This window comes from Taudactylus pleione, unplaced genomic scaffold (genome assembly GCF_031769625.1).
Source record: "Taudactylus pleione unplaced genomic scaffold, aTauple2 ptg000015l, whole genome shotgun sequence".
Classification (NCBI taxonomy): domain Eukaryota; kingdom Metazoa; phylum Chordata; class Amphibia; order Anura; family Myobatrachidae; genus Taudactylus; species Taudactylus pleione.
In genome coordinates, this window is record NW_028284417.1 from 25883779 (window position 1) to 25903324 (window position 19546).

General features: G+C 45.4%; 1 protein-coding gene across 6 annotated transcripts in view; it reads left to right on the forward strand.

Moving 5' to 3' along the window:
* CASP8AP2 (caspase 8 associated protein 2) overlaps positions 1-19323 on the forward strand; it is a 46900-nt gene extending 27577 nt beyond the window's left edge. For 5 of the 6 annotated variants that reach the window (XM_088472030.1, XM_088472027.1, XM_088472032.1 and 2 more), the window contains 3 exons: positions 4635-7242; positions 8265-8364; positions 17062-19323. In XM_088472030.1, coding sequence (XP_088328156.1) covers positions 4635-7242; positions 8265-8364; positions 17062-17124 — 2771 coding nt within the window. In that variant the 3' untranslated portion in view covers positions 17125-19323. The remainder of the gene's footprint in view (positions 1-4634; positions 7243-8264; positions 8365-17061) is intronic. The other variant, XM_088472033.1, reaches the window with a different exon arrangement.
* Positions 19324-19546: the final 223 nt, after the last annotated feature.

The window sequence follows — 19546 nt, forward strand, 5'->3', positions numbered from 1 at the left end:
TGCACAGATTATAACAACATAAGTGGATCGCTTACCAGCTCCCATCTTACCTCCCACAGTGGGGTATCCACAGTAGTTACAGCCTAATAGGCTGGTACCCCTGTGCATCCTTCCTGGATGGATGCTTATGCCTACCCAGCTCAGGATATGGCTCATACGTCTGCCGCCTTTCAGCAAGATATGTTACAGGCGGACAGACAATTAGCTACCAAAGCACATAGGCAGCCTGTATTTCAGTCTGCCCAGCTTTCAAATTCTGGCACATCATCTGAGGAGGCAAATGATGCACAGGGGTCTCCTCCAGGGTTCCCCTCTGGTGAGGAGGACAGTCATTTGATAGTGCATGTTCCTTCTCTAGTAAGGGCGGTTAAATCAATCTTGAATATAGAAGATGGGGAACCCGCTCCTAAGCTTAAAAGCCCTGGTGTTTAAGCGACAAAAGGTGGTTAAGGCTGCATTCCCTCAATCAGAACAGTTCACTAAACTTATGGGGGAAGCATGGAATATTCCTAACAAACTGTTCCAGATTCCAAAAAGACTGGTCGTTTTTTACCCTCTCCCAACTGGTGAGAGTACTAAATGGGAAGTCCCTCCGATGGTGCATTCTCATGTGGAACGTTTTAGTTAAGAGCTCTAAGTTGCCTAATTCATCCGCATCCCCCCTTAAGAAGCTACAGATAGAAAACTAGAGACTTAAGTCTATTGAAGGTTGGACCACAGAGCAACTCCTTGCTTCTAAAGCTTCTACGACCTCGGTAGTTGCCCACAGAGTCCTTTTGGCTACGATCCTGGGCAGCGCACTTGGAATCTATGAAAACACTCGAATCCTTGACTTTCTCTGGCAACGTACTGTTTGGCGCAGAGTTGGACAAGATAGTGGCTACTCTGGCAGCCTCAAAATCTGCTTTTTTGCCATCAGCAGCTACTCCTAAGCCTAATAGGTGTTCCTTTAGGGCATTTCCAAGGCAACCTGCTTTAGACAAGACCAACAAGTCTAGATCTAAGCAGCCTTGGGCGACCAGACATCCAGTTCCTAAGTCTGATGACAAACCCTCTGCCTGATGGGGCAGGCCTCCTCCTGGGGGATTCCAGTGTGGGTGTTGACTTCTGCGGTTCGCAGACGCATGGCATCAAACAACCAAAGACGCCTGGGTCAGAGAAGTGGTCTCTCGTGGATATGCTATCACTTTCCAGAGACGTCCTGCCCAGCAATTTTTTTGTACAGGTCTTCAATCAGGCCCCATCAAGGCCCAGGCCTTTGAGGAAGCCATTCATTCCCTGCTGAGTTCAGGTGTGGTAATACCTGTTCCTTCGGTTCTTCGAGGAACTGGTTTCTAATCCACTCTCTTTTTGATTTGGAAGCTGAATGGGTCTCATTGGCCTATTCTGAATCTCAAACCCCTCAACAGGTTTATCTGAGTGCCCATGTTCCGCATGGAAACTTTACGAGCTATTCTGGCAATGGAACCTGGGGATTTTATGGTTTCCCTGGACATTCAGGATGCGTATCTGCATGTGCCTATTATGCCATCCCACCAACGAATTCTACAGTTTGCTGTTCTGCAGCGACATTAACAGTTTCAGGCACTGCCATTTGGTCTGTCAACGGCCCCTCTGGTCTTTACCGAGATAACGGCAGTTATGACTGCCTACCTGAGGTGTCAGGGAGTCAGAATCCTGCTGTACCTAGACAACCTCTTAATTTTGCCACAGTCACAGCCTCCCGCTCCGGGGACAGTGGCAGGTGGGGAGTTTGACTGGGGCGGTACACCTGTCAAATCGTAACGCAGGTGTTCTAAGGCGAGCTCAGGGAGGACAGAAACCTCCAGTGGAGCAGAAGCCTGCTTTACAACACCATCTCTAGCTGACCATTGCCTGCCTGCAAGCACATGGCTGGCTCATCAATTGGAAAAAGTATTTCCTCTCACCAACACAGAGGATGGTGCATCTGGGTCCACTTCTGGATTCTCAGGCACAAAGGATCTTTTTGCCAGCAGACAAGATTTCTGTACTGCAATTGCATGTGCGCAAATTGCTTCACAATCAAAGAGTATCCTTTCACTCAGCAATGCAGATCCTGGGGTACCTGGAATCCACCATCGATATGGTGGAATATGCAAAGTTCCACTCCAGGCCCCTTCAACCATTGATTCTCTCCCGGTGGAACGGACAGTATCATCCGATCCAGTTCCAGACGATCCTCTCTCCGGAGGTTCGGCTTTCTCTCTCATGGTGGCTGAAGACGTCCCATCGAGGGTCACCCCTTCTGGATTCCAAATTGGGAACTTCTCACTACGGATGGGGCGCGGTGACAGGTAGTCATACTTTTCAGGGAAGATGGACAACTCAGGAAAGTCACCTACCTATAAATATCCTAGAGCTTTGAGCTGTGTACAGTGCGCTCACTTTAGTGCAACACCTTCACCAGGGCAAGCCGGTCCAAATCCAGTCCGACAATGCGACCACAGTTGCCTACCTAAACCATCAGGGAGGCAAGCGAAGTCGAGCAGCCATGCGGGAGGTAGCACACAACCTAATGTTGGCATAACATTATCTCCCAGCAATCTCTGCAGTATTCATCCCCAGAGTCCTCAGTTGGGAAGCAGACTTCCTAAGCCGTCAGGATGTACACGCATGGGGGAATGGGCTCTTCACCCGGATGTCTTTCAACTCCTGGTGAACAAATGGGGCCTGCCAGACGTAGACCTCATGGCCTCACGTCGCAACCACAAGTTCCCCAGGTATGGGTCCAGGGCCAGAGACCCCTCGGCAGCTTTCGTGGATGCTCTGGCAGTGAGATGAAATTTCATTCTCTCATACCTTTTTCCTACGATTTCCCTCCTCCCAAGGGTTCTCCGGAAATTCAAGCAGGAAGGTGGCACAGTGGTACTGATGGCTCAAGCCTGGCCCATGCGCCACTGATTCACTGATCTATGGAGTGTCTCCATTGACAAAGTTTTTCCACTTCCTCTACGGCAGGACCTCTTAGCACCGGGTCCTTATCTGCACTCCAAACTCCCTCGTCTATCTTTGACGGCGTGGCTCTTGAGTTATCCCTCTTAAGAGCCAAGGTTTCTCTATCTCAGTGATCAGGACAATGCTTGGGGCGAGCAAGCATCTGTCAGAGAGCTTAGAAATCTTTTTTTTTTTTTTTAAGAGTGCTCACCCAGATATTATGACCCTATAGTTTTAGGGGTTGCTGGGTGCTTGCTTTTTATTTTTTTCTTATCTAAGACAGAGCTGTCCTTAGTACCCGGATTGGTTACCTTCCATAAGTGGTATCCAGGGGTTTTCATTTTGATTGAAGAGTGTGTGGTTACGGTTTGTTGGACCTTCATATACGGGTTTCCGTGGCGCTTTTCCTAGACAATTGTGCAGGGCGGCCATGTGGGCTTCCGTCCACACTTTCCTTAGGTTTTTTTTTTCTTTGAGACTTTTGCCTTCCGGGATGCTTCATTTGGGCACAGTATACTCCTTTCTGCTCAGGAACGTCCCCACCCTTAGGGAAACTGCTTTAAGATGTCCCCATGGTAATCCCTGTGGACCCCCATGTACCCTGAAGAATTAATTAAGAGTTATGGTAAGAACTTACCCTTGTTAAAGCTATTTCTACGAAGTCCACAGGGTGCCCACCCTGACACACCTGGTTTCATTAGGTATTTTTCTCTGTCAGTGATTCCCTCATCTTTTGAGAGTGTGTTTCTTGAGAGAAATGTTCTTCCTTCTCCTCTCTCCTACTCCTGCCTTGGGCCTGTTTACAAAACTGGCTGCCTGTGGCTGGGGGCGGGGTATATATGGAGGAGGGCCGGTGCAACCTGGAAGCTAAAGCTTTAACTGTGTGGCTCACTCCAACCAACCACGCCCCATGGTAATCTTTGTGGACCCTATGGACTTCAAAGAAATAGAGTTAAAAAGGGTAAGTTCTTACCATAACTCTTAATTTACCTGATATTAATTGAACCTGTTTTGCAGTACTCCTGCACATTGGCCCCCAGTTCTTATTCCCACCAAATTACATGGTATTCGCATAAAAAAACAGATGCAAATGTGAAGGCGTAATACAAAACAGGTTCACTTAGTATCGCTGACAATAACAGTTGTCGGCAATATTTTCGTCAAAAGTTAATGGATTAATGTGGTGGAGGTCTGGAGCCATGATCTCTCGCTTCTGACACCATTTGGTAGATCTGCTAAAGAGCAGTTTGTCAAAGTGGCTTTTACCAAGTTTTAAAAAGACAATAGAAACAATGCTACACAAGCCTGGTTTAGCTTTTTATTTCCTGTTTCCTTGTTTAAAACGATCAGAGCTGTTGATGATCAGCGGCTTTGACAAATCGTACCTCAGAAAATCTATCTCTGTCTGCAAATTAAATTTAAAAAAAAATTTGAAAGTTGAAAGTACACGGTTTGTTTTTTCTTTATTCAAATGACTTAAACATCGGGCCAATCTGGGTTGTACAAGTTTGGTAACCAAAAACTAACTTAATGCACATTTATTATAATTAAAAATACCCTTATGGTATGTGTAAGGCTTGTTTTTATGGTTTGTTTTGAATGTTTATTTTTCAAGCTAGTTGTTTGGTGAATTTAATGTTTACAAACTTAATGTGTTTTTTTGACTATTATTATTTCAGATCTACCATCAGATGTACATACAAGCACTCCCTGTTTATCATTGTCTATGGAATTGAACAAGGAGAATTGTGAACCAGTTATCAAGACAAACTTGGGCTCTGAGTTTTCTGTAGTAATTTCTTCTGATGAAGTGGAGGAAGGGGAGATTGTAAGTGAAGAAGAACTGATAGGTGAACAAGCACTTCAGTCCATTAGTACCACCAGCCAAACCAACATTGGTAAAGAGTTGTATGTAAGCAAGATCACATCCAGTCCGGAGAGCGAGTCAATATCTTTGGCCAACTCAAAAACACCGAAGCCGCTGGTTTCTAAAATAAAGAAAAAAGATAAAAGCTGCACACAAACAAAGTCATCACCACTGTCAAAGGCTAAACGAAAAAAGCTAACTGCAGACTCTTGTCTTGAAGGAGTTTTGAAAATCATTCCCCCATCCAGCATACAAGATGTATTGCAGATGCTGCGAATTATAAGAAAGCACATAAGAAAAAAATATATGAAATTTAAAATACAGTTTCCAGTTACCCAGTTCCATCGGATAATTGAAGCAGCAACGTTATGTTTTATAACTTTGGTGAGCAACCTGGATTGGTCCAATTTATGTTCCTCTCCACAACGATTGCAAAACAAACTTTGTAAGCACATTGATAACAAGCTAAAACAGTTGAAAAAGAATGGAATTGTAGATCGGATTTTTGATCAACATCTCCTAGACATGAAGAAAAGACTATGGAAATTTGTAGAAGAACAACTTGATTCGTTGTTTGATACCCTTAAAGATATACTTTTAAAACGTTGTGACAAGGACAAAATAGAAAATGATAATGATCCTGAGCAAAAAACGAACACTGCATCTTGTGCAAGAGCCCTAAAATCTGATCATGTAAAAAATGCTCAAAAAAGCCACAGTTTGAAGACTAAAGCCGGCTCGGCAAAATCCTCATCTGTGCCATGTCTAAGACGACTGGAATTTTGTACTCAAACAAAAGTTTCAAATACTAAAATACAAAGTGCTGATGGCACCAGTGTGGGAAATAAACTTTTGAAGGATTCAACAAGGGTTGGATGTCTATCAGATCATGGTAATTTAGTTTGTAATAGCATCAGCCCAACTTCAAAGTATTCACCTGCTTCTACTGGCAAGACTGTCATTTCTACTGGACTTCAAAAAGGCCAACAAAATTCCTCAGGTTTATCCTTTAACTTGGTCAGCGATGACCATATGGGTGACATTTTTAAAAGCTTACTGCATGATCCTAACCAATTAGAGATTAACACCCTGCAGGAGAACTTATGGCTTTATGGCACTCCAGAAAAACAATGTTCGTCGATTCAGAAATATGAAAATGTAGATTCCATGGGACAGAATAAAACTCCAACAAAGACACATTTTTCTTGGTCTTCGATTTCCCCTCCGCATATTAATACATTACCAAGGATGGAGACTGTTCTTAATCCAGATGTTTTTGATGAAAGTTGCTTGCTAGAGATCCCTACCAGTAAGTGCATAACCAGCTCTGAGGACAGGCTGCACTCCTACTCTTCGGTTCTTCTAGAAGATCTTGCAGTGTCTCTAACTGTTCCTTCCCCCTTGAAATCTGATTCTCATCTTAGTTTTCTTAGACCAGTTTGTGAACCTGAATCTATATCAGACGGTAATGCACATTGCAGTGAAGATGCTCTTCTTGATGGAGAGGATGCCATTGAGCAGGACATACATTTAACTTTAGATTCTGACAACTCCTGCACTGGTTCCTTGGAAAATGTAGGTGAGCCTGGTAGCTTCCATTGCCATCCAAGTGAACCAATGCAAGCCGTTATTATGGAGAAATCTAATGACCACTTCATTGTTAAAATAAGACGTGCTGTATCTGCTAGCTCCCCATTATCTGATTGCTCATCAGTAGATGAGACTGCTAATGATGCCTCAGGACAATTGGAAACTGTAGAATGTAGCACATTTTGTGAAAATGCACAAACGGATGTTCAAGAGATGGAAACCTTGGTGGACGCAAAGTCTGAGGCACATAGTGATTCTGTAGTTCTCTGTACTGTTGGCTCCAGTTTCTCAGACATTGGAGTGGAAACATTTACATGTCTACTGCCAGATAGCAAAAATCCATCTGAAACAATGGAATCTGTATTTAAATCACCTGAAAAAATAAGCCAAAATTTGACATGCACTTTAGAAACCACAACTGAAATTGAAGTAACTGATGCAAGTTATGTAGAAAAGGATCAAATAGATAGTGACAAGAACTATACAGAAAATACTATTAGCATTCCAGTTACGTACCCAGATGTGTCACCTGTTAATCCTGATTCTGACTGTATGGATTTTAGCTTAATCCAAAAGAAAAGGAAATTGTCAAATGAGGAACATTCATCAAAACGGCAAAAACTTTCTCCTTTATACAATACCAAAGCTAAAAATAAGGCTCCCAGGCAGAGTAAAGATGAAGAAGGCATGCTCTTGGTCATGGAGAAGGCCCACAGAAAACACAAAAGAGCAGTCAGTGATGGTGCTATAAACTCCAAGCACTCGCCAAGTAGTCTGTCTGCAAAAAACGTCATTAAGAAAAAAGGAGAAGTGGTTGTTTCCTGGACCAGGTGAATATTGCAGATGCATTCATTTTGTGTTGAATATTTTACATTTACTAAAACCGGTGCAACATCACATTTTGCATTTGTGGGTCTCTGTAAATTTGCACTGTCTGCTCTTAAGATTACTGTCCACCTATATAGTTTATGTAGTTTCATGCAGTCCAGATATTACAATAACTACTGTGTTGATTTTTCAGTCAGTTATAAACTGCAAACACTACTTAAAAGGCCCTGAATATACCTGTTGGTAAAGTCCTCAGTATTCAGACCTCCCTTACACTCTCAGCACATTAGCAGATTCTCTCTTATAACCACTGTTACATAGAAACCAGGGCGGTTCGCTATTATAGGACCAGCGCGCCTGATTTCTGTCATGTCTGCGCGAATGATAACCAAGTGTATCTATCAACTCAAGATTTCTGCCTTCAGTGTTGGCCTTCAATAGTTAATGTCATTTTAGCCATTTCAACATGCATGCCTTCTTGACAGTTCAAGCTTGATCTTCCAATAACTGAGCTAGTAATATTACCACAAGGAAACCAAAGATTTGTACTTGTCCTTTCTATTATTGAAGACAACATAACAATAAACTCTACCCATCATGCTTGCTTCATAGAGGTTGTGTTATCCTTGACTTGGAACTATACTTTTCCCCTATATTCAATTTGTGTCCAAATCCTGTTACATACATCTAAAACATTCCAGAATGTACATTTATCTCACACAAAGCACAGCCCTTACTTATTAACACTCTTCAAATGATTGCACTATTTTCCCTGACCCTTGCAATCTATTGTGGATGCACCAGCTAGACTTTTTTTTTTTTTTTTTTTTTTGCTAAAACTTTCTTCTGTTCTACTCCGTAGATTAAGTAAAGTAATATACAGTACTTTGATCAGACTTTCATGAACATCTTGGTTAACAGTATTAAAAAAAAAAAAACTTTTTTTTTTTTTTTTTTAAATCTGCTCCTATATTGCTATTAGTACGTCTTTTTTTGTAAAAGATTTTTGTTTTGTGTTTGACAGAGATGAAGACCGTGCAATTCTTCTGGAATGTCAAAAGCTTGGCCCAAAGGAAAAGACATTTCTTGCCTTATCATCAAAGATGAATAAATATCCACATCAGGTTTGTACAGAATACCTCTTTGTGTCTGTACCCATATCAACCAAGGGGATGCAGTCAGGAAGCTGACTGTCGAAATGCTGGCCGCCGGCTTCCTGACAGTGAAAGCCCAGCATGGTACTAATCATAGGCATCTAAATACTGATGCCTATCATTAGCTCCACGCCGAAATCCCGGTGCCCGGCATACCGAATGTAGGTAAGCTGGGCGTTGGGAGCTCATAGCCGTGGGGAGAGGAGGGTTAGGTTTAGGGACTCCCGGGGGGTCTTATGGTTAGACCCCCTCCGGGGAGGGTTAGGGCCAGGCACAGGGGGGTGTTAGGCTTAGGCACCCTGGGGGGAGGTTAGGGTTAGGCACCCCTAAGGGAGGGTTAGGGGAGGGCTCGGGTAGTTACTCACCTCAGTCGGGATCATCTTCTGGCGTCGGGATTTCATCCGCTGGGCTGTGGTCTGGTGGTCATATATACCGATTCCTTAACCAGGTCTGTTTTGGTTTTTTTTTAAATCGTGTTGTGTTCTGTCGGTATCCATTGCCTCTATGTTCCCGTCATGCTTAAGTGCTTTTTGGTATATTAACTGTGTGTAAACTATATGCAAAGCATCATATGTCACTAAAGAAGCTCTAGAATGTGCCATTTTCTCACTGTATAAATGTGACACTATAATGTAAAATAGCCATGAGAAAACAGGCACAGCACCTCCACCGTTGAGGCTTTTCTCACCCCCTGTGCCAAGGCCTTTCTTCAATATACGTATTCCTCACGTTCCAGCATGAATGTCAAAGGGTTGGGTTTTTTTTGTTGATTTTTAACGCATTAAGGCGGGTATCCACATATAGATATACAAATGAGAGCACGATTACGACATTGCTGTCGTGCTCTCGTTTGTATATCTAGTGATGTGCCTAGACTGAACGTTCACTCGTTCAGTCCAGGCACATCCCTCATCCCCGCACATGCTGAACCTGACGAGATCGTCAGGTTGACCAGCATGTAAGGGCGATGTCGGGAGCGACCAGCGGGCACGAGCATCGCTGGTCGCTTCCGACCAAAACATGCCCGATGCATGCGCTATTTGGAAGCGATTGCACGATAACGATGTCGTTACCATGCAATCGCTTGGTGAAATCGCTAAGTGGATACCCCCCTTTACTCTCACAAACTATACCCTGTGTTTTCAGAAAATGTTTAGTCTTTTTCCTCATTCTAACATGTCAAACCAAAATGGGCAAAAATGTTCAAATGAAATTCCAAGTGAACTAAAAGCAAATGTGATTATTTTATTTCTTATTTTTCATAAACCTCACAAAGATACTTTGTGGCTCTTGTATGTGTCTCTCTCTCGCGTAGAGCCTGTGTCCCATATGGAGGAAGAAGAAAAGGAGATTTATGTGCTTGCCTGTTAAATCCTTTTCTTTGATTCCATAGGGGACACAGGGCTCCCACCCTGACGCACCTGGCTTGCAGGGCTTTGCTCTGCTTCCGGTTCTCCTGTTCACATTTACCCTGTGTGTGCCAGTCTTCCTTCTCTCCTTCTTGCTCCTTGCCTTAGGCTTGTTAACTTAACTGAGTTGCCGGTGTCTGGGGGTGGGGTATAGGGGGAGGGGGAGCCTGGGCTATGTTTAACAAAGTTAACTGTGTGGTGCCCAGAGTCCATCCCACCAACCTATACCCAGCGTAGAACCTTTGTCCCCTATGGAATCGAAGAAAAGGATTTAACCGGTAAGCACATCAATCTCATTTCTCTCTTATCGATTCTGGGGGATATTGGACCATGGGGTTACAGCTGGAACTGTAAGATGCTTGCACTTAATTAACTCTTTAACTTTAACTCTAAGCTCCTCCCCTCTGCAACCATGACTTCAGTGTAGTTTAAGTGCCTTAGGGGAGAGGCACGATTTGAGAGGGCTGCTCGGCAGCCCCTTAGAGGTAACTTTTATGTTTTCTTTGTAATTTTTTTTGCTTTGTTTTATTTATAGTGAGGTGCCTGTGTGCTCCCTATGGGTAGCACACAGGCTGAGTGGAGCGGTGCTTGCCGCTTACAGCCGCGGTGGAGGAAGGGCGCGCTACCCTGCGGCACCCCCCTGCACTCACCCCTGAGACCGCCTGGGGACAGAACATGTCTTCACCATTTTAGTGGGTGCAGGTGACCATTTTGTCCCGGATGGGAATCGGTATGGAATCCCGGCTGCCGCATGGCCGGCAGTTCGATGCCCGGCAGCGGAAGCCCGACAGCGGTGAAATCCCGATCGTCCCTAAGGTAAGTATAAACTAACCTAGCTCTCCTTAGGGGTGCCTAACCCTAATCCCCCCTCTAAGTGCCTAACCCCCCCCCCTCTCCCCGCTGCCTAAACCTAAGTTCCCGGGGGGGTGCCTAACCCTAAGTCCCCCCCGGGTGCCCTAAACACGTTGCCCGGCATCCCTTCGATCGGGATGCCGGGAGTCGGGTAAATGACAGGCGTCTAGATATATCCCACGCCGGGATAAAGCAGCCGAGAAGCCGGCTGTCGGTATTAAGGCAGCCTGTTTCCCGACTGCATACCCCCGGATGCTGCATATGCCCGCACTGGGGCATACCAAGTGTTTTCCTCACTGTAGGGGGGAGCACCACTTAGGTGCAGGAGAGTGGCTGGGATGAACGGGGGGGTGCCTATTAGCACTGATCCTCCCTATAACCCCCCCCCCCCCCCCCCATCGCATTCTGACACCTGAGTTCTGCGTAGGACACTGAAACTTCCTGGAGCTTGCAAGGCAGCCAGTTTTCTGCCTCTGAAGCAAAGTGCTAGCGTTCTTTAGTGGGCCTTTGGCCTCTGCTCCTCTCCAACTCCTGACCCTCCAGAAAGGTTTTCTTAAAAAAATATATATATAAATATATATATATATATATAATATATTTTTATTTTTTTTTCCCCCTAAGGTTTGGAGTGCAGGGCAGTGACCTGTTTACTGGTACTATCTGCCAGCACCTACTGAAATTCAGTGCAGGGATGGTGGACAAACTGAAGGCCGTCAGGGCAAACACTACTATGTTGTTGTTTACATGTGCCCAGTGTCCGTCTCAGAAGAGCCGTCTTGGGCTATGGGTTGGTCACTTTCCGACTTGGTGCAGCTTATGACGCTTTAGCTAGAGGAAGAGGTGCGCTTGGATGCTGCTGCATCTGTTTCTGCCATACAGAACACTGCGTCTCCGGCGGCGCCACATCCAGGACCCGACCTGCCTTGGCTCCGTACAATGGAGCGCTCTGTAGCAGGTTTAGAGAAAGTTTCCTCTTATATGGAACGTTTCTTTGACGAGCCTAAGCTGCGCGAGGCGCATAAGCGTCCTACTCCTTCCAGGGGGCCGTTAGACGCTTCCGAAGAGGAGGGTGGTGAACTACCAGAAGAGGAGATTCTCCCTGAGGGGGAGGATCCAGAGCCCTCATTGGGCCAAGGGGTGGAAGACCTCATTACTTAGGTGCGGCAGTCGCTGGACTGCCTAGACTTGGATACCCAGGCACAAGCGATGGGCCCGTTCAAGCGTTAACGCAAAAGGATTGTTTCTTTCCCTGGATCTCTCAGATCTCGTGGAAGGCCCCGGACAAGAAAGTCTCTATCCTTCGCAAGTTTGCGTCTCTTTACCCACTTCCGCCAGACCATGGGAGCAACCTCCAAAGGTCGATGCTGCAGTTGCACGTTTGGCTAAGCACTTATGGTGCAGGGTGCGGCGTCCTTCAAGGATCCGTTGGATAAGAAATTGGAAGGTTACCTTAAGTCCATTTTTATTACTTTTGCTGGCCTCAGCGTGGGTCGCTAGGGCCATGGAGACAATGGGCCGACCAGCTCGTTGCTGCAATTCAGGGTGCTTTAATGGATTTGGCGGAACAGCTTTGCGGGGCGGTTGAATGTGTGCAAAGCCGTCCAGGATGGTGCTCAGCCTCCAGAGTTTCGGCTACGGCCATCTCGGCTCGAAGGGCACTCTGGCCCCGCGCCTGGGAGGCAGAAGCCGTCTCCAAGCGCTCCTTAGAATCTCTTCCCTTTTGGCGGCGAGGGCGTCTGTTTGGCGCTGAGTTGGACACCATTATTGCCCAAGCTACCGGGGAAAAAGCACTTTCCTGCAAAGACAGCGGGGACCACGGTTCCGTGCTGTCCACTTCTCCTGTCAAAGGGGGGCACCTATTAGAGGTCAATCTGCCCAAGGCCAGTTTTTTCCCAGCAGGGTTCCGCTCCTCAGGGCAGATTCTCTGGTACAGGCGCTCGAGAGCCAAGGCTCCAGAGAAGCCTAGTGCCTGACTGGGTCTCGGCCCACCCAGTCCGGTTGGGGGTAGGTGGACGCCTGTTCCAGTTAAGGAGTCGATGGTCAATGCCTGGGTGCAGGGCATCGTCCCCTGAGGATATGTCATCGAACGTTTTTTTTCCTACGACCCTTTCCGAGGACAAAGTAGCCTTGGACTGGGCAATCAGTTATCTGCTGGCGGAAGGAGGAGGAGTTCCAGCGCCAGAACGAAAACGGGGTTTCTACTCCAACCTCTTCCTTGTTTGGAAGCCCAAAGGCACCGATCGCCCGATCTTGAACCTACGGGCCTTGAAAACAAGACTGTGGGTGGACTGGTTTCGTATGGAATCTCTCCGCTCGGTGATCCAGGGAATGTCTGTCAACGAGTTTTTGGCCTTGTTCAACGTCCAAGACACGTACCTCCACGTTCCTATTTAGTCAGATCATCATTCTTTCCTCAGGTTTGCAGTCGGCCCGGCACACGATCAGTTCCAGGCTCTGCCTTTAAGCCTGGCAACAGCCCCAAGCGTCTTCTCTATTTGGACAATTTGCTGGTAAAAGCAGATTCAGCTTCCCAGTTGCAGGCCCATCTGCACCACATGATGCGGGTGCTTCAGGATCATGTCTGGATCCTGAACTTTGAGAAATCTTGCCAGCGTCTGATGTTCCTGGGAGTTATCTTCGACAACTCTCTCCAATGAGTCTTCATGCCCGAGTCCAAAGCCTGGGCCCTCCAGGATTTGGTCACTACTGTGCTGTTGGTCCCTCGCCCATCCATCTGGCTGTGCATGATGCTGTTGGACACGATGGTCTCCACCTTTAAGACCATCCTGTACGCCCGTTTCAACTCACGGGAGTTTCAGTGGGAAATTCTCCACAATTGGGCGGGTCGCATGGAGGCCCTTTCCTCTCAACATCTGGCTCTGTCGGACAGCACTCTGCAATCCCTTCGGTAGTGGCTGGTTTCCGATCACCTGCTTTGAGGTCGCTCCTAGGCTACTCCAGACTGGGTCATTGTGACCAGAGATGCAAAACTTCTCGGTTGGGGATCTGTGACGTCGAAGTTTAGTTTTCAGGGTCTTTGGACATCATTGGAGACTGCCCTGCCGATCAGTTTGCTGGAGCTCCGTGCCATCTATCTTGCTCTGCTGGGAGCACAGTCTTTCCTGGCCGGCAGGCCTGTGCGAATCCAGTTGGACAATTCCACAGCTGTGGCGTATGTGAAACATCATGGCGACACCAAGAGCGGGGCAGCTAGTGCGGAGGCGGCCCTCGTTCTCTCTTGATTGGGAGGCGGACTTCCTGCGCAGGAACACCTTTCTGCCAGGGGAGTGGGGTCCCCATCCAGAGGTCTTCCAGCAGTTGGTATGGAGGTGGGGTCTTCCGGAGGTGGACCTGATGGCGTCTTGGCACAACTGCAAGGTGCCCCAGTTTTGTGCGAGTTCGAGGGACCCACTGGCCTTCGCAGTAGATACCATGACCGTTCTGTGGCACATTCTGCTGGCATTTCTTTTTCCTCGGATTTCCTCCGATTCCCATGTTACTCCAGCAGATCATGGAGCAACAGGTTCCGGCAATCCTTGTGGCTCTGAACTGGCCGCACAGGTCGTGGTACACTGCCATTCTCAAGCTTGCCGTAGGTCCAGGTTGGCGTCTTCCACAGCTGCCGGACCTGTTCTTGCAGGGTCCGTTTCAGCACGAGGACCTACCTCGATTGGCTTTAACGGCCTGGCTTTTGAGACCGAGCTCTTAAAGGCTAAGGGATTTTCCCCTTCTGTTGTCCGTACTATGTTGCAGGGCCAGTAACCGGTTTCGTCGCACAACTATCACAGGGTCTGGAAGACCTATATCTTGTGGTGTGAACGGTGAGCGGTCACACATCCCGGTTTTGCCTGCCAAGGTTTTTGGCTTTCCTTCAGGGAAGTCTGGAGGCCGGCTTGCGGCTTTGCTCTTTTTTGCAGGGAGTGTTGCGGGTTCATCCTCCATTTCAGGAGCCTGTGGCTCCGCGGGATCTGACCTTGGTCCTTTCTGCTCTTAAGCACCTTTTGTGCCTTTGGACTCGGTGGACCTTCGATTTGTCACGTTGAAATTGGTTTTCCTTATTGCCATTGCCTCAGCTCGGCGTATCTCGGAGTTGGGAAGCATTGTCTTGCAAACCTTCATTATTCATTTTTCATAACGATAGGGCAGTGCTCTGAACAGTACCTTTGTTCCAACCGACGGATGTTTCGGCTTTCCACTTACACCAGGACATTGTCTTTCCTGTGTTTGGCCCATCTGAGACTTCCTGGGATCGGAAAGATCTGGCTCTTTTGGACGTCGTCCAGGACCTGTGGATCTACTTGGACAGGACTTCGGCCCTCCATCGGACGGATTCCCTAGTGGTTCTCTACGACTCTCAGAAGCGTTTCTGGAAGGGTACGAAGCAGACCATCGCATGTTGGATCCGATCAGTCATTTCTCGGGCCTGTTCTGATGCAGGGCGACCAGGTGCCCGGCTCATTCTATGAGGGTGGTAGGAACCTCCTGGGTGACACGTCACGGGGCCTCGGTTGAACAGGTCTGCCGCGCAGCTACCTAGTCCTCTGTTCACACATTCGCTCTGTTTTCCAGGTTTCATGTTTTTTGCCTCCGGTGACGCCCACTCTGGGCGTACAGTTCTCAGGTCAGGCAGCCGGAGCGTTCCCTCTCCTGGGGGTGGCTGTTAAATGTCCCATGGTCCAGTATCCTCCAGCATCGATGAAAGCAAAAAGAGAATTTTTGGGTACTTACCGTTGAATCCTTTTCTCTGAATCCTGCTGGGGGACACGGCGATCCCTCCCTCACATTGTCGTGTTGTGTTGATTTTTTTGACCAGTTGGTTCTGTTTTTATATTTGATTATAACAGTTTCACTGGGATATTGCTTCTCCTTACCAGGCACTTTTGAAGTTGTTGTACTGAGGTCATGGGATTGCAGAGGGGAGGAGCTTAGAGTTAAAGTTACAGAGTTAATTAAGTGCCAGCTCCTTGCAGTCCCAACTACAACCTCATGGTACAGTGTCCCCCCAGCATGATTCAGAGAAAAGGATTCAATGGTAAGTACCCACAAATGCTCTTTTTTGACATGTGTTTGGTTGGAGCCTATTTCCTGAGGTGGGCTTGGAAGGGCGGGTTCTGGGGCGATTCATTTGGTATTTATAGGCCCTATAGGGCATGTGGTATGGTTTGCTCCTTATACATCTTGTTTCTGGGCCCTGTGTGGCCTAAAACATCGACACATGCTACTGTGATACGATGTGAGTGAATACATTTTGTACTGTTTTTGCATAAAGAAGACTGGTGAATGTTCTCTCTGTTTCTAATATAAATATAAAAATATATATTGTATTATATAGTTTATAATGTAGAATTTATTTTTTGCAGTCTCCATTTACATGCTTATGTGTAGGAATATTATGGTGACCGCCAGGCAATAACTACTAAGGGGTCACGACGTTTGAAAGTTAAGGGGGGTATCCCCTTAGCGATTTAACCAAGCGATTGCACGATAATGACGTAGTTATCGTTCAATCGCTTGCAAATCGCGCATGAATCAGGCATTTTTTGGTCGGAAGCGACCGGTGATGCGCGTGCCCGCTGGTCGCTTCCGACATCGCCTGTACATGCTGGTCAATCTGACGATCTCGTCATGTTCAGCATGTGCGGGGATGAGGGATGTGCCTGGACTGAACGAGTGAACGTTCAGTCTAGGCACATCACTAGATATACAAACAAGAGCACGACAGCAATGTCGTAATCATGCTCTCATTTGTATTTCTATAAGTGGATAATGCCTTTAGATGCTCCCATGCGCCCTTTCCATTTCTATCCCCTATTTATCTATGCCCCTTCATCTTTGTAAGCCATACCAGGGCTCTGTTTTTCCTGTTTATCAAGAAAGGGATCAAAAAGCAACTGCAATTTTTTTTTTCCTCTTAAGCGGGTATACACAGTACGATAGGCACTGTGCGACGCGACGGGGGATCCGACGTCCGACATATCGAGCGGTCCCCACACGCGCTGCGATCGGGTGGCCGACCGCCCGATATGCCGGCTCCCTTACACGCATAGCGCTGCATGGGATCGCACATCGCATCCCCTGATCGACTGATACTGCAGTAAGATCAGGGGGTGTGATGTACGACCCCACGGGTGTGCGCTCTGTGTGATAGCATGCCCATACATGGTGTGATATAGCAGCCAAATCGTACCAATCCATCAGATCGGCTGCTTTATTGCACCGTGGGAGTTTTCAAGTATATGCGAATGATCAGTCCTACTTCTCATTCTCAGTGAAGGAGTTAATGTATGAAAAATTAACATACTAATACAGATGCACATTTGTACACTACAAATACATTTTTTATAGTACTACTAAACCTCCTCCTTATTATTATTTGTTTAAACATGATTTTTAACATTTATTGTAGGTGGAAGAGCGGTTTCGTCAGTTAATGAAGTTGTTCAAGAAGAGCAGAAATTGCAGCAGCTGACATGTCCTGTGTGTAATTCCCCTGTACTGCTTCCTGAGCACAGATGAAGGTGTACACACTGAGCTCTGGTGTGGACTCTAGTTCATCTCTTCACTGCTTTTAATGTGGGTCTTATTTGCCTTTTCAAACGTCTCCATAATTTTTCAGTTTTGTCAGTCTCTAATGTATGTACATGAAAGATTAGATATAACTTTTTTCTTAACTGTTGCTTCCTGGATTCACTGAATTAATATTTATCGTTATTACTGATGCCTTCTAGTTATACAGTGTAAAATGGTCTGGTTTTATAGACGGATACAGGAGTCAGAACCAGAGTTCTCTTGTGTGGCACTTGCAGCACTTCCTCATACTTCAAATACATTTGTTGTCATGAAGTTTCTTGTTGGGCACTTGTTGAAATAGATTAAGCATAATTGCCGTTACCCAGCAGCTCATTCTTAATGAAGCCATTTACACTGATTATAGAAGGGTATTTCTGTTGTGAAGTATCTCTAAAAAAATAGCTCTTATCAACAGCAGTAGGACTACTTTAAAATATAAGTTGGTTCAAAATTACCAGGTGTCTTGTAATATTCCTAGTATTGATCTATTCCTATAGTATGTATATTTTAGAGTTTTACACACTATAGGTCCTGTGTAAACACATGGTCAAAGCCTTTTTCGGAACATATTTGCTGGATGTTTCTATGGTAGAGAGTGTGCATTTATCTTGGTATTTCATGTCATTTTCAAAATATCTTTCTTTGAAAATAGTATTAAGAGCATCAGAATTAAGTCCTCATGTACCTACCAGTTACTGATGTTTTAAATCTATACCAAATATGGTGCACAGATTCCAGTGGTTCCTGTAAGGTGCTTTTTCGTAAATAAAACTGTGTGATAACTAATATGCCATTAGGTTTGATAGATCTAATGAAAGTTAGATAATAAAAGTTGTGGAGCATATATAATAAGATTTAGCAGGATATACCCTGCTAAATCACAACTGTGCAGTTATCCATTGGAATTACAAGTAGTAGAGTATGCCTGGCCAAAAGAGTGCATGACTAGAGTGCGTGGGGACTCTCATTCTCTTCATACAGGTATAACCAACTGCTACCGAGCTTCATGGCTTATCACGTTAAATTTAAATCAGCCAGCGCTGTCCATCCTTATTTTAATTGCACTTTTTCTCTATACTTAATAAAACTCGCAAGTGCAAAATATTACGTGAGTGTTAGCTTCTTAGTTTTCCTGTTGGATTCTTAGTTTTCCATACAAAATATTTACCTATAATTGGCCTATGGATTTGAATTCAAGTTTTAGGCTTTTGAATGATAGCTAACCAGTATGTATTAAAGTCTTGAAAGGGAAGTCTTTGCTTGAAGACATACGGGCAGCCATTGGTTTCCTATCGCCACCCTTTCTGATCTTTGAGAGGAATAGCAATTTACACCTACAAGCAAGTCAATATTTAACCTCAAAGTATGGAGTTTGCTCCTGTTTATACTTTTCATTATGAGTAACATTAGGTAATTTACATAGTATGGTATCTAAATGAAGGCAACTTCTGTTCTGCTCTATAGTTGCATCAAGTCTGTGTTCTGACCTCATAATACTAGGTTTTCAGATTTTTCTCATTTCATCCTCTGTCCTTACTTGAATTTCTACTGTTATATAAATGTGAATTTCACTTGTAAAGTTAATTTGTTATTGTAAATAAATGTACAGATTACTGGTTTATGTTCCCATAAACACTTTTTTTGTATGTATATTGTAATGAAAGAGAGATGGATTTTTTGTTTTTAGCTGTACAGACTGAAGCAATTTATTTTGTATAAACCTGTTTGCACAGATGCAATGTACATGTAAAGTTGTTGGAGCTTTTCTGAAACTGTTGTCTGTGTTTTTGTTTTTTTTAAATGATGATTTATGTACTTTTATAATATGAAATATTGAAAGCAAGGGCTTTCACGCAGGTGTATATATGGGGCAGAAGAAATTCAGATTCATCTTTTTAAGTGTGGACACAGAGGATACAGCAGTTTGATCTTCATATGCCTTTGAGTCATGGATTTCTTGTGGAATTTGATTGATAATGAGCTTGGAGAAATCGGGGGAAAAACCAAGATAAGTTAAATACTGTGGGTAATGTTTTACTCAAATTAACAAAACCCTGGAGATAGATGGGACTCCAGTTACATCTTTTCTTAAATACCCAACCCTTAGGGATCAACAGAGAAAAAAGCTGGATGTGGTAAATGTCCTCATCCAAATATTTGTGCACTTTGGGGGCAATGCAATTCAACGCAAACTGAATAGCGCTGGGAGCGAGCTCCTGGAGCTATTCAATTCAGTGCGCTGTGTGGTCGGAGAATTGCCGGATATCGCACCTTAACAAGGGTGTTAAGGCGCGTTAACCGGCATTCTCTGACCAAAGTGC